Genomic DNA, 19,609 nt, shown 5'->3' with positions numbered 1-19,609 from the left:
GAAGCTCTGGAAAGGGACTATGTGCTGTCATGCTTCTCTTCCCTGATGGTATCTCTCAGAGTTACATTACAGCCTTGCACACCAGAGTGATTTGGGGTTGTTGGACAGCTGGCAGCTAGTTTGTTCTTACCTGACTCCAGGACCATGCTTTCTATGGAGACTAAAGTAACAAGGAACGAGTCTGTCTTTCTTCCCAAATCCAAAGAATACACATGTTTAACCCAGGGAAATAGAAGGAGGAAGGAATTTAAACTGCTTAGCCATTTGAATCTGAATGAGTGGACTGTTAGCAGGAGCTTTGTGCTGTCAGTCAGTCTTTGCAGAAATATCCAGGGTTAACTGATGACAGGTCATTACTCAAATGCTACGGGTAGAACTGAGGGGAAACTCATTCTTGTGTCTCAGAATCCCAATTCCTCTAATATCACACATAACTAACTTCTTGTTTCATTGATTCTAACCTGGCTATTGTTATATCTCTATATTTCTATATTGGAGGTTAATAACACCAGGGTTAGTTTTTTTTCTTCTGAGGAGTGCCAGTGGAACAGTTCAGAGTAGGAGGTGATGGAGGAGAATTCTCATATGTAATGTGAAGAGTACAAACTAAACGATTACACACTAATTTTTGATAATCTAATGTAAAATCATAGCTAGCACTCTGCTCCTGATTGATGTTTGCTTTTTGTTTGGGAACAGTATGTGACAAAGAGTTGGCAAGGGGTGGCTATGCAGTGATGGCAGTTGTCTCTGTGCTCCATTGCACCTAGGATTATGCAGATACCAACATGGAAGTGAGCTCTGAGGGCATTTAAGGTGTTTGAAAGCTGATGCTGGATGTCTTCTTCCTGTTATACACATGTATTGGGGGGAGGGGGTATAGACATATAGTTGATCAACGCTGTGAATATCTCCACTTATTGGCCTTTTATTAAGTTTGGGCTGCAGACCTATATGAGAAACCCTTGGTCTTGTGTTTCACTTACTTTGTCTGTGTTCCACCAACCTCTGTACAAACATTTGCTTGTAAAACAGAAATCAGTTTTTAAAAAACCCTTGTATTTTACTTACTGCGTGTTGGCTTCCTTACTACCCTCTTGTGTTGCACAGGGCCTGCTCCACAGTCAGTGACTGCTGTGATCCACCATTAGACAACCTCACTGCAGCAGAGGTGAAGAGCCAGCCTGACTAATAGTAAAAGCACAGGACTTGGGGCAGTAACAGAATCTGAATTCTGTTGTTGGCTCTGCTCTTAGTTTTCTGTTTGACTTTGAGCAACATTTTGAGGTCTTTGCTACTATCATAGAATCACAGAATGGTTTGGGTTGGAAAGGACCTTAAGAACATCCAGTTCCAAACCCCTGCCGTGGGCAGGGACGCCTCACACTAGACCTTGTTGCCCAAGGCTCTGTTCAGCCTGGCCTTGAACACTGCCAGGGATGGAGCATTCACCACTCCTTTGAGCAACCTGTGCCAGTGTCTCACCACCCCCACAGTAAAGAACTTCTGTGTAGTAAAACGAAGAAATTACCTAGTATAAATTAGCATAGATGTACTTAAAAGAGTCAAATAACTTAGGAGGCATGCTGTAGAAAGTTAAGCACTGATAACATATTTAGTGTGATCTTAACTTAGCTTGAAATATAACTCGGCTTTAAGCACCATGATTTATTTATGGCTCCTATTTCAGCAAATATCTCTGTTCTGAGTTACTGAGTGTAAGCTTTCTCTGATGTATACAGGCTAATTTTTGTCTTCTTACCAGCTGTTCTGCTGCTTTCTCTATAATCCAGCTTCTGAGCTTCCAGTTTGATGAGATGCAGCTCTTCTAGTTGCTGAGAATTACTGTACTAGCAAGTTTTGAACCATTTAGTTCTAAAGCTCGTTATTGTGGTTGAAGACTCCCAAGTAAAGCTTACCCCTGGAAATGTAGGAGAGAGGACTGGTTCATTTAGTGGTTTGTATAGGAGATACATGCTATAAATGAAGTATTTCTCTGTACCATGGGCTCACTAAGACAGAAGTGTGAGCAGACCTACACTGCTGTACTTTAATCATTCTTTGGATGCTGTACAAATACAGTTGAACAGTTGTCCTTAGGTGTTTCCACACCTAAAAAAGGGTGTGGAAAGCTGGAAAGGCTGGGGTCCTTAATCAGACTTTATGTACCATGGATAACGTAGTTGGGAAGCATGTTTTGCAGACGCACATTCTTCCACTTGGCCTGTGTTGATGTGTTGGCTCCATCTTTCTTGGGTATGGCTGTATTTTGCATGCCTTGAAAAACTGAGTTCTGAATTAACTTCCCTACTTCCTCCCTCTGGAATCTTGTCACTGACTTTTATCTATTTCTAGCAGCTGCTCAAATTAACACCTCCAGTGCTTCCTGCTTACATATCCTTTTCTTTCCCCCTCCATGATTCATCGGTGCCCTCTCAAAAGGCTCAGCAGCACTTAATTTGGAGTCCTTCACTGCAGCTACAAAGTTTTACTTGTTTCTTTGTCTTTGCATATTTGATACTGTGCAGCCACCTTTTTCTGTGAGGTTTGTACTTTTAACTATGGCCTGAAGCAGTATTTTAGTTTCTCTTTTTGTGTGGTGCCCTAAAAGGTAAAGAAAATAAAGAGGATGATGGCCTATTCAGATAAATTTGCCTCATTGGCAGCATAGGATTGGTTATGCTGCTTCAGATGAGGCTCTTGGTATTTTTCAGGCCTGATTTCCTAACGTTAAGCTTTAATCATGTTTTAAGTACCCACATAAATACTCTGATTCTCTGAACACCTGAGTCTCCTGTTGAGCTCAGTGTGAACTGCTCATTACTTCTGGGAATCTCGATTAGGTGCCTACTTAGGAGAGATTTGACAGTGTCCTGAAACAGCAAGCCGAGAGGGATGTGTAGGACGTGTCAGCCTGAGCTGAATGAGGTGTCCCTAGTGTGTTACTAACCCTGAAGTCTCCAGAACAGGGATTTGCATAGCAACATAACCATTTGCTGCCTTATTTTCTTCCTAGTTCATAACACTGGCTGCTATTTTAACAGTAGGGAAGTAATGACTTTGCTTTCGTTACTGTTATAACCCCAGGGTTTCATTACTGAGTGGTAGCAGCTATTTCAGAGCCCATCATTATGTACATAGGTTATAATAGCATTTTCTTATATGCAGTGTTCTACACATAACCCATGTTGAATCAGTTTCTCACTTGCCTGCTTGGTGTCAGACTAAAGAAATCTGATGAGATGGAGCTCACAGGGAACATTTTTAATCATTGAATCCCAGCCTGGTTTGGGTTGGAAGGGACCTTAAAGCTCCTCCAGTTCCAACCCCTGCCACAGGCAGGGACCCCTTCCACTAGAGCAGCTTGCTCCAAGCCCCATCCAGCCTGGCCTCGAACACTGCCAGGGATGAGGCAGCCACAGCTTCTCCAGGCAAGTTAACATCACTACTGTTAAAATCTGAGCTTGCTTGGCCAATGCCATATGCAAAGTGAGAGTTGCTGCCCCAGAGAATGTGCTGCTGAATGCCTGTACCAAGAGGGAGGGAGGCAGGTACAGTAAGTGTCTTGCCCAAGGTCATGCAGAAGGTTGATTGAAGAGTTGGGATTGCACCCTATTGCCCCATACTTGCAACTATGCAGCCAAAACCCACGTTCCTCGAGGAGCTGCTTTTATTTTTAACCATAAACAATGTGCTCTCAGCCTTGAATTTTGAATTCTGAAGCAGATTCAGCTGAGAGGAAGGAGATGTAATTTGTGTGCTGCAGTCTGTAAGTGCTTGGCTTTTGAGGTGCTTACCTGAAAACGGGCTCCTGTGGTAGGTGTGTCTGAGTGTGTTGGGGTGTTTTACCCTTTACAGGATGAAATGTGCATTGTAAGCTCATGTAGCTTTAATAAAGACAGAAGGAAAAATGTTTAAGGCTTCAAAGAGGTTCTAAAACCTCTTAAATCTGTTTTGCTCCTCAAGCACAAGTCTATTGAGGGAGTACTTCCTGTCCTTACAGCACTTGGTGCAAGAGGCCCTGAGCAAGACATGGATTCATCCCCTGTTAAATCAAATCCCAGGCCTGAGGTTGGTCCTCCCCAGTTGCAGGACTTGGCACTTCTTGAGCTTCACGACATTCCTGACAGCCCATTTCTCCAGGCTGTCAGGATCCCTCTGGGGTATCAGCCACTCCTCCCAGGTTGGTGTTAGCTGCAGACCTGCTGGGGATTACTGCTCCATCACCCACATCCTTAATGAAGGTGTTAAACAGGACTGGACCCAGTGTAAAACCCTGAAGCACACCACTAGTTACTGGCCTTCAGGTAGACTTTGTGCCACTGACCACCCCTCTCTGGGACCAGCCAGTGTTCAGTCCACCTCGGTGTCTGCTCATCCAGCCTGTACTTCAACACCTTCTTTATGAGGAGTATCTTATGGGAGACAATGATTGAAAGCCATATGGAAGTCCAGGTAGATGTTATGTGCTGCTCTGTCATTGTCTACCAAGCCAGTCATCCTGTTGTAGAAGGTTATCAAGTTGGTCAAGCATGACTTCCCCTTGGTGAATCCATGCTGATTACTACTGATGATATCCTTGTCCTTCATAAAAAGAGTTTCCAGGATGAGCTGCGCCAGAATCAGTTCTCTAAAGCCTGGAGTAGACAGCATCCATCCAGCTGAGGCAGCTTACAGCTGCATCTAGCACTGATGTGTTCCTGACCAAGTGCAACTGCAACCCTCTTCCATTTCCCAATAATGCAAGAGCTTGTAATCAAGAAGAACTTCTTATATTGCTTACAAGCACTTTCTGTACCAGTAACTGCAGTACTATGTGGTAATGGTTGACTCCTTCAGAGAATCCATGCCTTTAGGTGCTGAGGCAGTTGTCCTTAAGAGAGGAACAAGGACTGATTGTATTAGCAGTGCTCTGCCTGCTAATTTGCTGTCAGCTGAGTGATGAAAGGGTACAGCCTGTCTGCAGCTGGAGGCTTGCTTTGCTGCTTTGAAAACTCCTTGTGGTTTCTCTGGTGCTGTCTGGATTTCTAAACCTCCATTAGCATTTCTGTAAGGAAGGAGACCCTTCAAGAGCGACGAGCATCCGGTGGGCTGTCACACTCAGGAGCACCCCCTGGCCAGGCTCCAGCTGCTGCTCCTTGGCAAGCAGCGCCTGAGTTTAGGCTTCACCCTGTGCCAGAAGGAAGAATGGAGGTTCTGGGGAGCTCTGGATGTGTCAGCCAGGAGATGTGGCTGGCTGCTGTGCTGTGGGAAGTGGGGTTCGTGAGTAGCACCTGGCCTTGGGAATACAGGACTTCCCTCTTGCCCTGTGATGCTGAAGATGCTATTCTATCTGCATAGCACTTAAAGAGCATCCCAGGGCCTTCATCATCCGATCAGTTTAGTTTATGTGGAACTTCAGTATTTCCCACGTGTCCTCAGGGCCTTTGCTCTCCTTTGAAATCCCCCCATGGACTTTCAGAACTGTGAAGGCTTTTGAGGTTAGTGCTAGACTAAACCCATTGGCAGGGAGGCACTGATGGGCAGCATCATAGTCCAGAGGATGATGGCAACTACGAGGCAGCACAGATTGGTCCTTGCATCTGCTCTATGAATAAAGTTTCTGCTGAATCCTATACACCAGATCCAGATGGTTTGGGGAGTTTATCATAAAACATGAATGTTCTGTGCTTATTCATACAGTGGGAAAAAGCATGGGCAACCCTGGTGCTGGGTGACCATAGAGGAACAAAGCAATTCCTACACACCACCACTGACTTTTAGTTATGGCTGTAGAATGGACTTCATGGGGTCCAGCTGGAGAAGGTGAGGCAGCTCCCGACAGGACACATGAGATTTGATTGTGTACTGTATGTGAAGCTCATTTCCATCCTCCTTTGGCCCAAAACTGTATTTCAGGCAGGTGGTTTCACCTGTGATGTAGTTTAGTGGATGGATGCATTTGCTATTCCTTTCCCTGAATAGTGGTTCACTGCAGTGTCCTGGAGAAACAACTGCATGAGCTAAGGAGGTGGAGGGGTGATGGTGCTCAGTGTAATGCATGAGAGATGACTGTGGGTATTTGAAGGTATTAACTCAATAACCGGTCTGTACGTGAGAGGAACAGACCTCATGCGAACGCTCTTATCAACACACTGCAGAGTGAGATGGAAAATGGACCTTTTCCTCAGCAGACTGGTGGCATTCCATGCCTCAGAGAGGATGCAAAACCTGGCAATTCTAGGAGGTGCTCCTAGAATCAGCCAGCTCCACAGCCTATGGGCCTTAACCCCTGGATGTTGTTACTGATATTCATGTCTTGTGTCCAAATGGGGAGCTGCTCCTTTCTCCTCCTCAAGAAAGGATCTCTGAACTCTGAGCCTTTCTCTAATTGAGCACTGAGATCCCCTTTCTGTTCCTGCAGGTCACAGGGTTGGATGTGCCGTGTGATTTTACCTATTTACTGGGACAAAACCTTTTGTGTCGCCCAAGATGCAACTCAGCAACTTAGTGCAAGGAGGAGAAAATGCAGGGAAGTGCAGGACTTAACTGCTGGAGAACAAAGGTGGGCAAAGCTAAGATCTTCCACTCTTATAAGAGAAGTGGATGCCAAAGTCCGTATGTGCTTGAGAGCTTACCCAGAGCTATGCAGTGGCTGACAATAAATACAGATGTGGCCCTGTAGTGAGCTGTGCTCCTGGAGTGATCTCTGCGTGTGATGGGACTGAGCATTGCTCATGGCTTTCTGTACACAGGAGCAAACTCACAGCTTTCCATAGCAGGGAGCAAAGTCCTACTTGAATAGGGGGGAAAATGGACATTGAGGTGGAAAAGCTGCAGGGGAAGAGCAGAGAACCGAGAGCCAAAGAGGGCATTGCACTTAGTGGGAGAAGGGATAGCGTGTTACTTCTGCACATTTTTCCTCTCATCTCTGTTTTCTGATCCCTGCTGAGCTCATGATTGCGGCTTTATGGGTTTTCCTTTCTTTTCCTTTTCTTTTTTAGCATCAGGAAACAGAGAAATCCCAAAGCCCAGGGATTCAAGCTGCGTTTCATTCTTGTTAATACGGAAATGTAAGAGCTCAGCCTTATGTCTTATGTCCAAGCAGATTAACACACCCTAAGCTTTTAGCCCTATAGATGTGGGCAGAAGGGGACAAGGAACTGGAGCTCTGCTCCCCTGGACCATATCTCCTGTGCAGGATACCTCATTGCCCTGCTCTGGTGCCTGCCTGCCCATCTCTCCAGCCCTGCTTGTTCATTATAACATAACCCAGCTGATGCTGGGGATGCCTAAAGCAGGTACCAGAGATTTTGCAAGGATGCTTCCAGCAGCACATGCTTAAAGGCCAAAACAACCGCAGCTCTATGGAAAACAGGATCTTTTCCAGGAGGATGACTAAAGCTTTCCTTGCTTCTCTCCTGATTCTTATTCCTCCTGTAGGAAGAATGTGGGGATTTTTCCAAAGCAGTTTTTAAGCATCTTCCCACTTCAAGCACATCCAGAGGAGCGACACCCTAAAAATGAATTTATGGCATAACAAAATCAATACATACATTGTTGGTTTTTTTTTCTGATTTAAAAGAAAAGGGATTAACTACATGGCAAGGATTTGGCTGTGTGAAAGAGCACTGATTGATTGTCACTTTGGATGCATCGCAAAGATGGAGATGTTTCTCCAGATGTGATGCTTTCTCTTCAGTGCCAAATGGATGTGTTCAAAAGCTCAAGGATGGAAATCAATGGAGAGGGAAGACTGAGTTTTTTGCATGGGAAGAGCAACACCACAGTTAGAAGCCTGCTGTAGGAAAGCCACTGAGGTACATGACAGTGGATGGTGCTGCTGCAGTATTCCCTGCATGCAGGTCATTCCCAGGGAATGCTGTCCCATTCCTTCCTTCTCTCCAAAACCCTGATAACTATTCAAAACAGGAGAGCAGGGTCCAGAGCTCTGCAAGAGACCAAGAGCACCTCTTCCTAAGTCTTTAACCTCCATCTCTCTAATCCAATTTTGTCTTGACACCTTTATGGAGCACTTAATCTCTGTGATATGAAGACGCCAGCTCTAATACCAGAGGTTAGTGAAAAGTAATCTGTCTAGGTCAGGCTGTAGGGTATATGGAGGTTGGTTATAGCTTCCAAAAGCTTATCATTCCCAGTCCTTGCTGCATCTTAAACCCTGATGACCTGGTTGTGCTGCCTGCTCTCCCAGCAGAAACAGCATTGCCATTGCAAACAAGAGGCCCCAAACCAACTTTCCCTTCTACATTTGCAGGGCTGAAGCATCAAGCTGGTGATCAAGATGTGGAGCTGGGTACCGGGTGTCTGGGGCCGTGGGAGAGACAGCAAAGGCCTTGAGCTGAAAACAGCAGCCTCAGGGCTATATACAACTCACTGATGGTCACCGAGGTGCAGCCTTGAGGGACTGCTTAGGTGTAAATGCATCATCTCAGCGAGAGCTGAGCAGTGGGATAAGGGCATGATGCTGGCAGGGGGAGCAGCACCTCCCTGCAACGTGTGACCGAGGGGGTGAGGCTCAGAGCCTGCCCGAGCACTCACACACCTTATAAAGGACAAGATAGGATTATGCAAGCCGGCTCGATGGTGTGAGCATGTCCCACGACATCCCAGCACGAGCAGTTACCAGCACCCGCGTCCTTCTTGGGACACATAAGCCATTCAGAAGGTTATCAATATTTGAAATGAGCTGTTTGCGTTATGATTTGCCCGTAGCGAAGGAGATCCCGTGAGTGATGCTCAGGCTGAAAGCACTGAGTGGCTCCAGCCCAAGCAAAGCATCCTTGTCTCGCAGCCTGCTCCCACCCATCATTGCACCACTAACTGGAAAGGGAGGTCAGCTCAATACTGATTTCCTGGCTGGGCAATCACTGACACAAAAATCCATTCCTCTCTGTGTAGACAGAGATGTCTCTGCTTCCCTTAGGTACATGCAGAAGTGCTGAGCCATGTAGGTCTCTCCTGCACCCCTTGATACAAAGCCTGGTTGTGCACACCTATAGATGGGGTGCCAGGCAAGTTAAATCTCCATCTTTATCCTGGCCAACGAGGGGTTTTATGGGGTTAAGGATGAGGCCAAGGGCTGCAGTTACAGCATCTCAGCCATAAAATAGGGGTTTTAAACCTGGGGGAAAGGTAAAAGGACTTTTTGCTGGGTCAGTTGTAACTGAACAACTCCTCTAAAATATGATTTGCCGAAAGTATTATTATCATGCTTTTGTTTTAGAGACAGCTTCCTACAAGACACAGCTGGGAAAGGTCAATACAAACCAATCAGGATTCAAATATCCTGCAAAATTCCACTTCTGCATGATTTTTCGCCAAGAAAATGGTTCCTGTTCAATGTGCCTGGGCAGAGTCCCACCTGCAGCCTGTGCTGCCATGTTCTCCAGGGACAGGGAAGAACCAGCAGCTCTAACTGGTTGCAGTGGCTGGAAGGAAGCCCAGCAGCCCATGCCACCAGGTCTGGTGTGCTTTTGTCCCTCATGGTGCTGAGGATGCAGCAGCGTGGGAGGATGCTGCAGCGATCAGTCCCAGAGCAGGGGAAAGGCACCAATGCCATGTAAGACATTGATGTCCCTGCTGGAGTTCCAGCTCTCCTAACAGAGCCTGAGGGGTATTTTCGGAGTGCTCTCAACCCACTGGCTCAAACAGGCTTCTCCAAGGGGAGATGGAGTCAAATCTGTCCACTGGAGCAAATGGAGAGTGCTCACCTTGAGCACCACTAAGGTCAATGGGGCTGGAGCCTGCACTAGCTGGGCAGGGAGGTTTTAAACCACCATGGCCACTGACACAGGGATGCTTTGAGGAAGGTCTTGGCAGGAGAAACCTGCAGGGAGCAAAGACACAGCAGAGAGCTCATGGTGTGGCTGTTAACCACCTAGATGGGGTCCAGACCTGCGTAGCTGGAGTTTCTCTTGAGCTAGCTCCAAGCCAATGCCTTTTTCTACATCCAGGGAGGGCAAAGGAACCACAGTGAAAATAAGCCACTTTCTCAGGTGATAATGCTCCACCTTCACATCCTGCTGCACCCTGAGCTGCAGGTTGGATAGTAGAGATCAGGACACACAGACCTGACTCTGTTCCAAATACCTAGGCTCAGCTCACAGCTTATCTCAGCTCTCAGTCCTGATGTAATCGCAGAAGCTGGGTTTGCACATCCTCAGCATGGGGGCTAGCACAGCAGGATCTGAACCTCCAATTCATAGAGTCTTGGAATCCCAGACTGCTCTGGGCTGGAAGGGACCTTAAAGCTCCTCCAGCTCCAACCCCTGCCATGGGCAGGGACACCTTCCACTAGAGCAGCTTGCTCCAAGCCCCTGTGTCCAGCCTGGCCTTGAACACTGCCAGGGATGGGGCAGCCACAGCTTCTCTGGGCACCCTGTGCCAGCGCCTCAGCACCCTCACAGGGAAGAGCTTCTGCCTAAGAGCTCATCTCAGTCTCCCCTCGGGCAGGTTAAAGCCATTCCCCTTGGCCTGTCCCTACAGGCCCTTGTCCAAAGCCCCTCTCCAGCTTTCCTGCAGCCCCTTTAGGCACTGGAGCTGCTCTCAGGTCTCCCCTTCAGGAGCCTTCTCTTCTCCAGGCTGCCCCAGCCCAGCTCTCTCAGCCTGGCTCCAGAGAAGAGCTGCTCCAGCCCTTGCAGCATCTCCGTGGCCTCCTCTGCACTCGCTCCAACAGCTCCACGTCCTATTGCTGCATCCAATTGCTTTTACCTTGGATGCTCCAGCCCGTGCAGGGGCAGACAGGAGATACTAAGCTTGAGGCTCTGAGTTTCTGCCTTCCTATTAGAAGCAGTTGAGTTTTCCCAGCTTGGCCCAGTACTACCATAGAGAAGACAGGATCGGTGCTCTGCTGAGCTCAGAAGACTGGCAGAGGGGATGTGGGAGGCCAAAACCCCATTATCCCACACACATCCATTACATTCAGTTCTCTCTTGGTCCTACCAAGAAAGATAAAAAACACCACCACAGACAAACCCAAACACCACTTCTCAGTGCCTTCCACCTCGTCCTAACAGCATCAGCTCCTTATGCCGTCCCTATCGCCCCTCTCCCAGCCCCGCTGCCTCCGGGAAGCAAGGGGTTAAAAGCTCCGAACCAGCAAGCACACTTCCTCCTCTCTGCAGTGCCTGCCTCCCAATGACGCTGGTTTCTGCCGGGCTTTGCCCAAATATGTCCGTTTCCTCCTAAAAGAAGGAAGAAAGAAGATAGAAATCAAGAAGAAACAGATCTATAGAGAAGCGCAAGTCATCGCCGCCACGGAAGCCTGCATCCCACTGCCCCATGCCGTTCCGCAAAGGTAAGAAGAAGATCGGGGTGCTCAGCGTCACAGAGGGCTCTGCTGAACTTGGAGGGGGGATCTGGGGTCCAGGGCTCTGGGGTTGGGATCTGTGTGGTGTCTCCTTGGTGGGAGATGGGAGCACCGGGTGCTTTGCTGCAGCATTGGCTTTCGGAAGAGGATGTGGGACACCCTGTGATGCTAGTGGGGATGGGGTAGAAATGCAGCCTGTAAAGGGCAGTGGTTTCCCCTCTGCCTTTCCTTGGTTGTAGTGTTTTCATCTCCTTGCTGCAGGGTATAAGCTGCTCTGAGTGATGCTAGTGCTGAGAAGCAATGATGTTCCCAAGCAGGGGGATGCTGCTGGGGGTTATTTTGGCCATGCAGGGTGAGAACTGGCAACCTGCAGGTGTTCGTGGTGGTCTTTGGGGGATGCTCAGCTGGACGAGCTGCTGTTGGGAGCCTGGGGGGAGAGGCCAGGGAGGTAAATGGGTTTCGAGAAGGGTATCTCACCTGGCCAACTCTCTTTCACATCATGGGGCTCTCAGATCTGCACCACAAACCATTTCTTTCGCCCCAAACTCCATCCCATCAGCTGGCAGCAATTCCCCTTTGCCATCCCTTGGCTTGGCAGCATGGGGCAGGAAGGACCCAGCTATGCGACCTAAACCCCTGATGCTCCTTCTGTACTGCCCTGCAGTGGGCATGGATGAGTTTTCCATCCTCTCCAGACTGCTGTGAAGCAGAGGCCCTTAACGTCACCTCCTCCTTATCCCAGAGGGGTATCACAGTGCAGGCATGGTGGCAAACAGCTCATGACAGCCCCTTCTCCTAGCAGCAATACTGGGAGGAGAAACAGAGGGGAAAAGTCTTTCCCACGAGACACAAAAGCCAGGGAAGCAGGGTTAAGCAGGGATGTGCAAGGACACAGGGCGAAGACGCTGCTCAGCATCAAACCCAGATGCTTTGCAGAAGTGCATCAGTGTCTGCACTGGGGCAGAGGGTACCACTGCAGGGATGTTGCCCACCGAGGCTGCATGGCATGGAAGGGCAGCAGGAAGGGAACGAGAAGTGGGGAGGGAGGGAGGGCTGGGTTTGGTCCTCACCTCACCCTGCTCTGGGAAGGATGCCCTGGGTGTGTGGGGATTTGCCCACGGTGATGCTCACATGAGGTTTACGTGGGCTGTTAAGGCTCAATGAAGCGCGATGTGTTCACACCCTCACATCGTGACAGTGCAACACGCTTCAGGTCTTGGTTTAAGTTCAGGTGGCAGATGGGTTCGTACAGAGCAGGAGAGATGCTGAGGATGGGGGAAGAAAGCAGTGTGTCAGGATTTAAAGGCACTGAGCCCTTGGAGGTGAGCATGGGGAGCTTTATGCTGGAGAAGAGCTCACGTGGCTCTGTTGCAGCCTCAGCAGGGAGCTGGTGGTAGAAATGACAGGAGGGTCTCCAGCACTTGGGGACACACGATGGGTTTGCAGTAATGAGGATGTATTTCTATGCTGTATTTCGATGTATTTCCATGCTGTCCTGCCCAGCACACGTGAATGGGGAGAATGCATTTGTTGGGCACCTTGCTGTCACCACTGGATACCTTGATATGGGCAGTTCTGTACTGCAGCCCTTTTGCCATGCTTGCAGACATGGCTCATCTACAAACTTCCTCTAGAGGTCAACCTTGAAATGCCAGAGGAGCTGCCAGCTGCTCCTTGCATCCACTTGCAGCTCTGCCTTGGGGAGAGGGGGAGAGGCCAAAGTGAATGGGTTTTGTCATAGAATCCCAGACTGGTTTGGGTTGGAAGGGACCTTAAAGCTCCTCCAGCTCCAACCCCTGCCACGGGCAGGGACACCTTCCACTAGAGCAGCTTGCTCCAAGCCCCTGTGTCCAACCTGGCCTTGAACACTGCCAGGGATGGGGCAGCCACAGCTTCTCTGGGCACCCCATTCCTTTCCTTTGGGAGCCTTTTGGGAACAGCATCTCACCCCAGGGCTCACTCACTGCCCCCCAGATCCAGGTTGCACAGAGGAGGGGCTGGACTATCCCATGGAGTAAAATGCAAACCCCACCACTAGCTCTGTCAGTTCCTCACCCCTTGCAGCTTTGGCATCACTTTCCTGGCTCTCTGTGACAAGTCTGTGCTAAATCCTCATTATTTGGCTCTGTTCTGCCTCCTTTCTCCTGGGGCATCGTCACCAGTGGCATTGCCCCAGGATCTGCACTTTGTGTCTATACAACAGTTTCGGTACAGCCAACCACAAGGCATTTGGCAGTTTCAGATGCTAAGGGAAGGTGTTTCTAGCAGTGATAGTCAAGGACAGATATAAGGAATGAGCTTAGGGCAGGAATTAATATCTTACAGCATCGCTGCATCATCCAGGAGCGCTGATCCCCCAGTGATGCTGTTACCCTGGCAAAGCCCCATCCCTGGCTGCAGCTCTGCTGGCAGGACGTGTTGGGAGCTCGCACCTAAAATGCCCTTCACCCTGTCTGGATAATGTGCTTTAATTCCTGTGCTGACACAGGGCAGCAGGTGATAAGCAGCAGGATAGTGCCAGAGAGCGGGATATCTGTCATTTGCTGAAGGACAAATGAGGTCCTGGGGCTGTTGCTGGCTGGGAAGGAGCTGGAGATAAGGCTGAAAGCCAGTGAGGAGAGATTGAATGTGTGATGCTGGGAGCGATGGGTTCCCAGTAGCAAGCTGGCAAGGGCATGACCGATGGTGCAACGTGCTTCCCAGCTGGAAAGAGCCTGGCACTATGAATGTATTATCATAGAGTCACAGACTCATGGAACTGTTTGGGTTGGAAAGGACCTTATCCAGTTCCAACCCCCTGTCACTCTCAACAATACTACTCTTTATTAGGCCTCTTTGCTTTCTGTTAACAGAACTTAGGACAGCTTCTGGTCTTGTCTCTGCTTGCCGAGATCAAGGAGGCTCTGGTTGGCAGAGGAGCAAAGGTGCCTTTTGCACATGAGTGCGAAGGGAAAGGGCAGGACAGCACCACATCCACACGCTACTATCCCCCTTCTCTATCAAGCCCTTCCTGATACCACAACTTCAGGTAGTCAGACTGTAGCACCCTCTGATGGGAAGCTATCTGCTTTTACACAGTGATTACAGCTAAGGCAGAGCTTTGCCTTTCTTCAGCTTTTTGGTATTAAAAAGGAGAGTTTTGCCCCTTTGGGATGCTTTCTGGCTTGCCGGCAGTGCTGCAGTGCTTGCTGGTTGTATCCGCCATCGCTCCTCCATGTACTTTCCTGGCAGCATGGGAAACTTCTCATCCAGAGCTTCCCATCAAAGGCATTGGGAGGGGGTTATGGGCACTGATGATGCAGAGAAGCGAGGGGAGGTAGGGGTTAGGAGATGCTTGGGGGGAGGTCTTGCCTACTTCAGGTTCCTATTGGGGTTGTCCCAGTGATGGGTGCCTGCTCACTGATGCAGGTGTCTGCTTGCAGTTGTAGGTGCCTGCTCACTGGTGTAGGTGCCTGCTCACTGGTGTAGGTGTCTGCTCACTGGTGTAGGTGCCTGCTCATTGGTGTAGGTGCCTGCTCACTGATGCAGGTGTCTGCTTGCAGGTGTAGGTGCCTGCTCACTGGTGCAGGTGTCTGCTTGCAGTTGTAGGTGCCTGCTCACTGGTGTAGGTGTCTGCTCATTGGTGTAGGTGCCTGCTCACTGATGCAGGTATCTGCTTGCAGGTGTAGGTGTCTGCTCACTGGTGTAGGTGCCTGCTCATTGGTGTAGGTGCCTGCTCACTGATGCAGGTGTCTGCTTGCAGGTGTAGGTGCCTGCTCACTGGTGTAGGTGTCTGCTCACTGGTGTAGGTGCCTGCTCACTGGTGCAGGTGCCTGCTCACTGATGCAGGTATCTGCTTGCAGGTGTAGGTGCCTGCTCAGTGGTGTAGGTGCCTGCTCACTGGTGTAGGTGCCTGCTCAGTGGTGTAGGTGCCTGCTCACTGGTGTAGGTGCCTGCTCACTGATGCAGGTGCCTGCTCACTGGTGTAGGTGTCTGCTCACTGGTGTAGGTGCTTGCTCGCAGTTGTATGTGCCTGCTTGCAGGTGTAGGTGCCTGCTCACTGGTGTAGGTGCTTGCTCGCAGTTGTATGTGCCTGCTTGCAGGTGTAGGTGCCTGCTCACTGGTGTAGGTGCCTGCTCGCAGTTTTATGTGCATGCTTGCAGTTGTAGGTGCCTGCTCACTGGTGTAGGTGCCTGCTCACTGGTGTAGGTGCCTGCTCACTGGTGTAGGTGCCTGCTCGCAGTTTTATGTGCATGCTTGCAGGTGTAGGTGCCTGCTCACTGGTGTAGGTGCCTGCTCACTGGTGTAGGTGCCTGCTCGCAGTTTTATGTGCGTGCTTGAAGTTGTAGGTGCCTGCTTGCAGTTGTGGGTGCCTGCTCACTCGTGTAGGTAGGTGTCTGCTCGCAGGTGTAGGTGTCTGCTCACTGATCCAGGTGTCTCCTCACTGGTGTAGGTGTCTGCTTGCAGTTGTAGGTGCCTGCTCACTGACATAGGTACCTGCTCACTGGTGTAGGTGTCTGCTCACTGATGTAAATAGGTGTCTGCTCACTGATGTAAACAGGTGTCTGCTCACTGATGTAAACAGATGTCTGCACGTAGCCATCTGCTCAAAGGGCAGGAGGAAACGTGTGGCCCCATCTCTCCTGACTCACCAGCTCATGCCTGCATCCATCCACCACCTTGTTTTCAGTTAGCACCTCTCCTGGACGGCTGGAAACCCCCTCGTTGTCCTGCTTTAACCTCTGGGTGCTGTTTCTTGCCAGGGTGTTTTCCCTCTGGCTTTTGGTTTCATTGCATCCCCTTGCACCTCAGCGGCTTCTTGAGTGCAACAGGAACAAATGACCCAAAGGAGCAGGCGCCTGTCCCCCCATCTCACCCTACACAGCACGTCCCTGCAGCTCCAAGGAAGCTCTTGGTGAGCATGATCCCTCCGCTGCCTCTTTGACATTACATTTAGCATTTACTCATGGAGAGCTTCTAAGGGGTTTAAGGAGCCACTGTGATCAGTGGTTGATGCTCTTGGTGCTGTGCACCAAGCAGCAAAGCCCACCTCATTTCATGATGGAGGGCATGCCAAGAGCTGTGGTGGGAAGGGGACACCCTTTGCTGGAGGTGAAACCATCACCCGACTTCAAACTGATGTAAAGGTAGGATCTGTAAGGCCCAGTGGGGGGTTTGGGCACCCTGATTGCTCCCCAGAAACCCTCTGGTGAGGAGAGATGGGCTCTTCCCACCCCTCAGACTTCCTTAGCCTGGGAGCTGAAACCACATGAAGATGCAGTTGCTGATAGCACATCCTCATCTCCTACCCTGGGAGCGGGCAGACGTGGCTGGAACCTGCCTTCCCAGGGCCAGCAACCCACCAAGTAACTCAGGATGCTGGAAGAAACCCTCATTTTGGTGTGCTGCCTCCCTCCTGCATGGAGGGGGAAGGACTTTGGTGTATTTACACTGTGAGCATGATGCTGGTACTTTCTATCCATGCCACCAGCTGAGGACCAGTCCCAGTAGCCATGTTATAGAGTCACAGAATCCCAGACTGGTTTGGGTTGGAAGGGACCTTAAAGCTCATCCAGTCCCAACCCCTGCCACGGGCAGGGACACCTTCCACTAGAGCAGCTTGCTCCAAGCCCCTGTGTCCAACCTGGCCCTGAACACTGCCAGGGATGGGGCAGCCACAGCTTCTCTGGGCACCCTGGGCCAGCTCCTCAGCACCCTCACAGGGAAGAGCTTCTGCCTTACCTCCAACCTGAACTTCCCCTGTTTCAGTTTGAACCCATCACTCCTTGTCCTATCACCCCAGTCCCTGATGAAGAGTCCCTCTCCAGCATCCTTGTAGCCCCCTTCAGACACTGGAAGCTGCTCTGAGGTCTCCACGCAGCTTCTCTTCTCCAGGCTGAACAGCCCCAACTCTCTCAGCCTGTCTCTGTAGGAAAAGCCCATCTGGCTGCACTTAGCCCATGAAGAAAGGTCCAACCCCTCCATAGGAAGCTCAGCAGGGGCTTGGGCTTTACCCCCATGCTGAGATCCCCCCCCACTGCCACTCTCAACGCGGCATCCCACCACCTCCGACATCCTCTTTGGCAGCAGGAGCTGTGCCGGCTGGCATGCCTAACACACCCTCGGCGATGGAGAAACTCACCTCGGCATCAGGACAACTCCAAAGGCTGCAGATCAGATGAGCAGGGGTTGAGGCACGTGGGAGGATTTCCAAACCAGCAGCTGGGAGGCGGGATCCCAGTTTGCCCAGTGCGTGCGTGCACACACGCAGCCACACGCATCTCTGCAGGGCACCCTGCTCCTGATGCCCTGCATAACCCCGTTGTGTGGCTGAGCACAAACACAGGAGGAGGGACGAGCCCTGGATGGGAATCAAGATCAAACCCACACACACAGGTTTAGATTTCCATTGTGGTTTTCCCCTGTGTTTGTGTTGGAAAGGACCTTAAGACCATCTAGTTCCAGCCTCCTGCCATCCATGGGCAGGGAGATCTCACTTTAGACACCCCCTAATACCTGGGCAAGTTTTCCTGTTATCTACCTTAAATATTCCTTGCTATAAAGAACATCTATTGCTGTCTTCATAGCATGCTTTTTCATCCTGAAAGCTCTTTCCATATTTTCCACTCCAGTTTTCTCATTCCTGGAGCACAAAATCACTCCTGTGCTCTCCCATATATTCCATTCTGGAAACATCTCCTTGGTGCTGCCCATCCTAGGTTAAACCTCTTCCCTAAAGCATGGAGCGTGGAGTGGCACATGCCCTTCCCTAGTGCTGAGGAGCCAGCACCATCTGGGCCAGAAAAACCCAACCTCCTGCACTTTCTATGCCACCTTCCCGGTAAAACAGGCCAGAATTGGACCTTCCCATTGGATTTTCATTATTATTTTCTCCAGGTTCATCATGGTGCTTGTTCACAGTTGGCTGCTGAGACATTTATTCTCCTGCTTATTCAACCCTCGTTGCATGGCTTCCAGCTTTATCAGTTGACTCAGGGGAAACTGAGGCACGTCAGGGTGCAGCTACAGGCTGGAGGCCACGGTGATTGTGGCTTTAGCTGCTCTTATCCACAGATCCAGGTCACTTTGCATCGATCCTGGCTGTGCCAGTGCATCCTGCAGCGTGTCTGCACCGGGTTGGTACATTTTGGTGCGCATCACTGGTCCGTACCCTACCACAGTGCAATGTGGAGCTTCAGTATCACCCCATGTGGGTAGGAGCAGGGTGTTAAACCCAGCTGGGGATATTTGGGTTGGAAATCAGGGAAGGCTTTGCTCAGCCCTGGAATAGGTTATTTGAGGTGGAGAGGCAAACGTCTCCCTGTGAAATAGATTAGGGAGAAATGATGCTACTTTGGGGTCGGGGTGATGATAAATCCACCGGGAGAAGGAGATGCTTCCATGTTCTTGCACAGCCCCAGCCTGACTTTGTGCTCTCCTCATGGGCCCGGCAGCCAGCATTGAAGCAAGGACACGGCAGGGTCGGTATTAAATAGCCACGACCCTTCGGACAACGTGATTTATCCCTTTCCTTGAGGCCGGTTGCTCAGCTCCGGAGCCTGTTTGCTCAGCCTCAGCGAGCTGGGCCTGCTTCCTGATGTGTTTATGACTTGTTGGCCAGCAGCAGCTCGCTGGCACGCAGGGACACCGGGGATGCCGGAGCACATGCCAGCCCCGGGAAGCGGCACGGGCTGTGCATGCTCCCTTCGCATGCATGCAGAGGGAGGAAACGCTGCCAGGCTCTGCGTGCCTGACCCAGAACCATCCCGAGCAGCTGCAGCCTCCTCCAGAGACATGCGAAAGGGGCATGAAGGGTGCCAGAGGGGCTGCTGGGCTTCCCGGGTATTTCCAGGAAACATGGAGAACAGCTGAGGTGGGTAAACAGGCTGGGGCAGGAGGTGGTTGTGTCCTAGATGTGCTGTGAGAGGAATAGGGCGGTTTGCCTCCTGCACGCAGATCTGGCTACAAGCCCCCACGTGGATGCGAGTTCCCTGTTTAGGGCAGGATATTCCGGTGGCATCAGCATCGGCAGGAGGATGGGTTGTGCTGCGCGTGTCTCGCTCGTGGCTTGAAGGCCACCGAGTGATTGGCAGAGGTGAATTCTGCGCCTTGGAGACTGGATTAGTCTGTCCCTAAAAATATAAACGGGCACCACCAGGTTCCCCTGCGCAAGTGGGAAGTGAAGGGTCCTCAGTCACCAACAGAAGTTTATTTGGAGGAAAATTCTCCCTTCATAGGCTTACAGACTGGTTTGGGTTGAAGGGACCTTAAAGCTCATCCAGCTCCAACCCCTGCCACGGGCAGGGACACCTTCCACTAGAG

At 50.4% G+C, this 19,609-nt stretch overlaps 1 protein-coding gene across 6 annotated transcripts in view; it reads left to right on the top strand.

Moving 5' to 3' along the window:
- The first annotated feature begins 11,139 nt into the window (after nt 1-11,139).
- PFKFB3 (6-phosphofructo-2-kinase/fructose-2,6-biphosphatase 3) overlaps nt 11,140-19,609 on the top strand; it is a 41,800-nt gene continuing 33,330 nt past the window's right edge. For 3 of the 6 annotated variants that reach the window (XM_062624759.1, XM_062624755.1, XM_062624753.1), the window contains exon 1: nt 11,168-11,296. Coding sequence is in view for 1 of the 6 variants with exons in the window: in XM_062624758.1 (XP_062480742.1) it covers nt 11,281-11,296 (16 nt within the window). In the remaining 5 variants the exon portion in view is untranslated. Of the gene's footprint in view, nt 11,297-19,609 lie in introns of all 6 variants that reach the window. The other 3 variants (XM_062624758.1, XM_062624757.1, XM_062624756.1) reach the window with 3 other exon arrangements.

This window comes from Pezoporus occidentalis, unplaced genomic scaffold (genome assembly GCF_034315485.1).
Source record: "Pezoporus occidentalis ecotype Australia unplaced genomic scaffold, CSIRO_AGI_Poc_V1 ctg270, whole genome shotgun sequence".
Classification (NCBI taxonomy): Eukaryota; Metazoa; Chordata; class Aves; order Psittaciformes; family Psittacidae; genus Pezoporus; species Pezoporus occidentalis.
The sequence above is the reverse complement of the archived record's forward strand: the minus strand, read 5'-3'. Positions and strand labels throughout refer to the sequence as shown.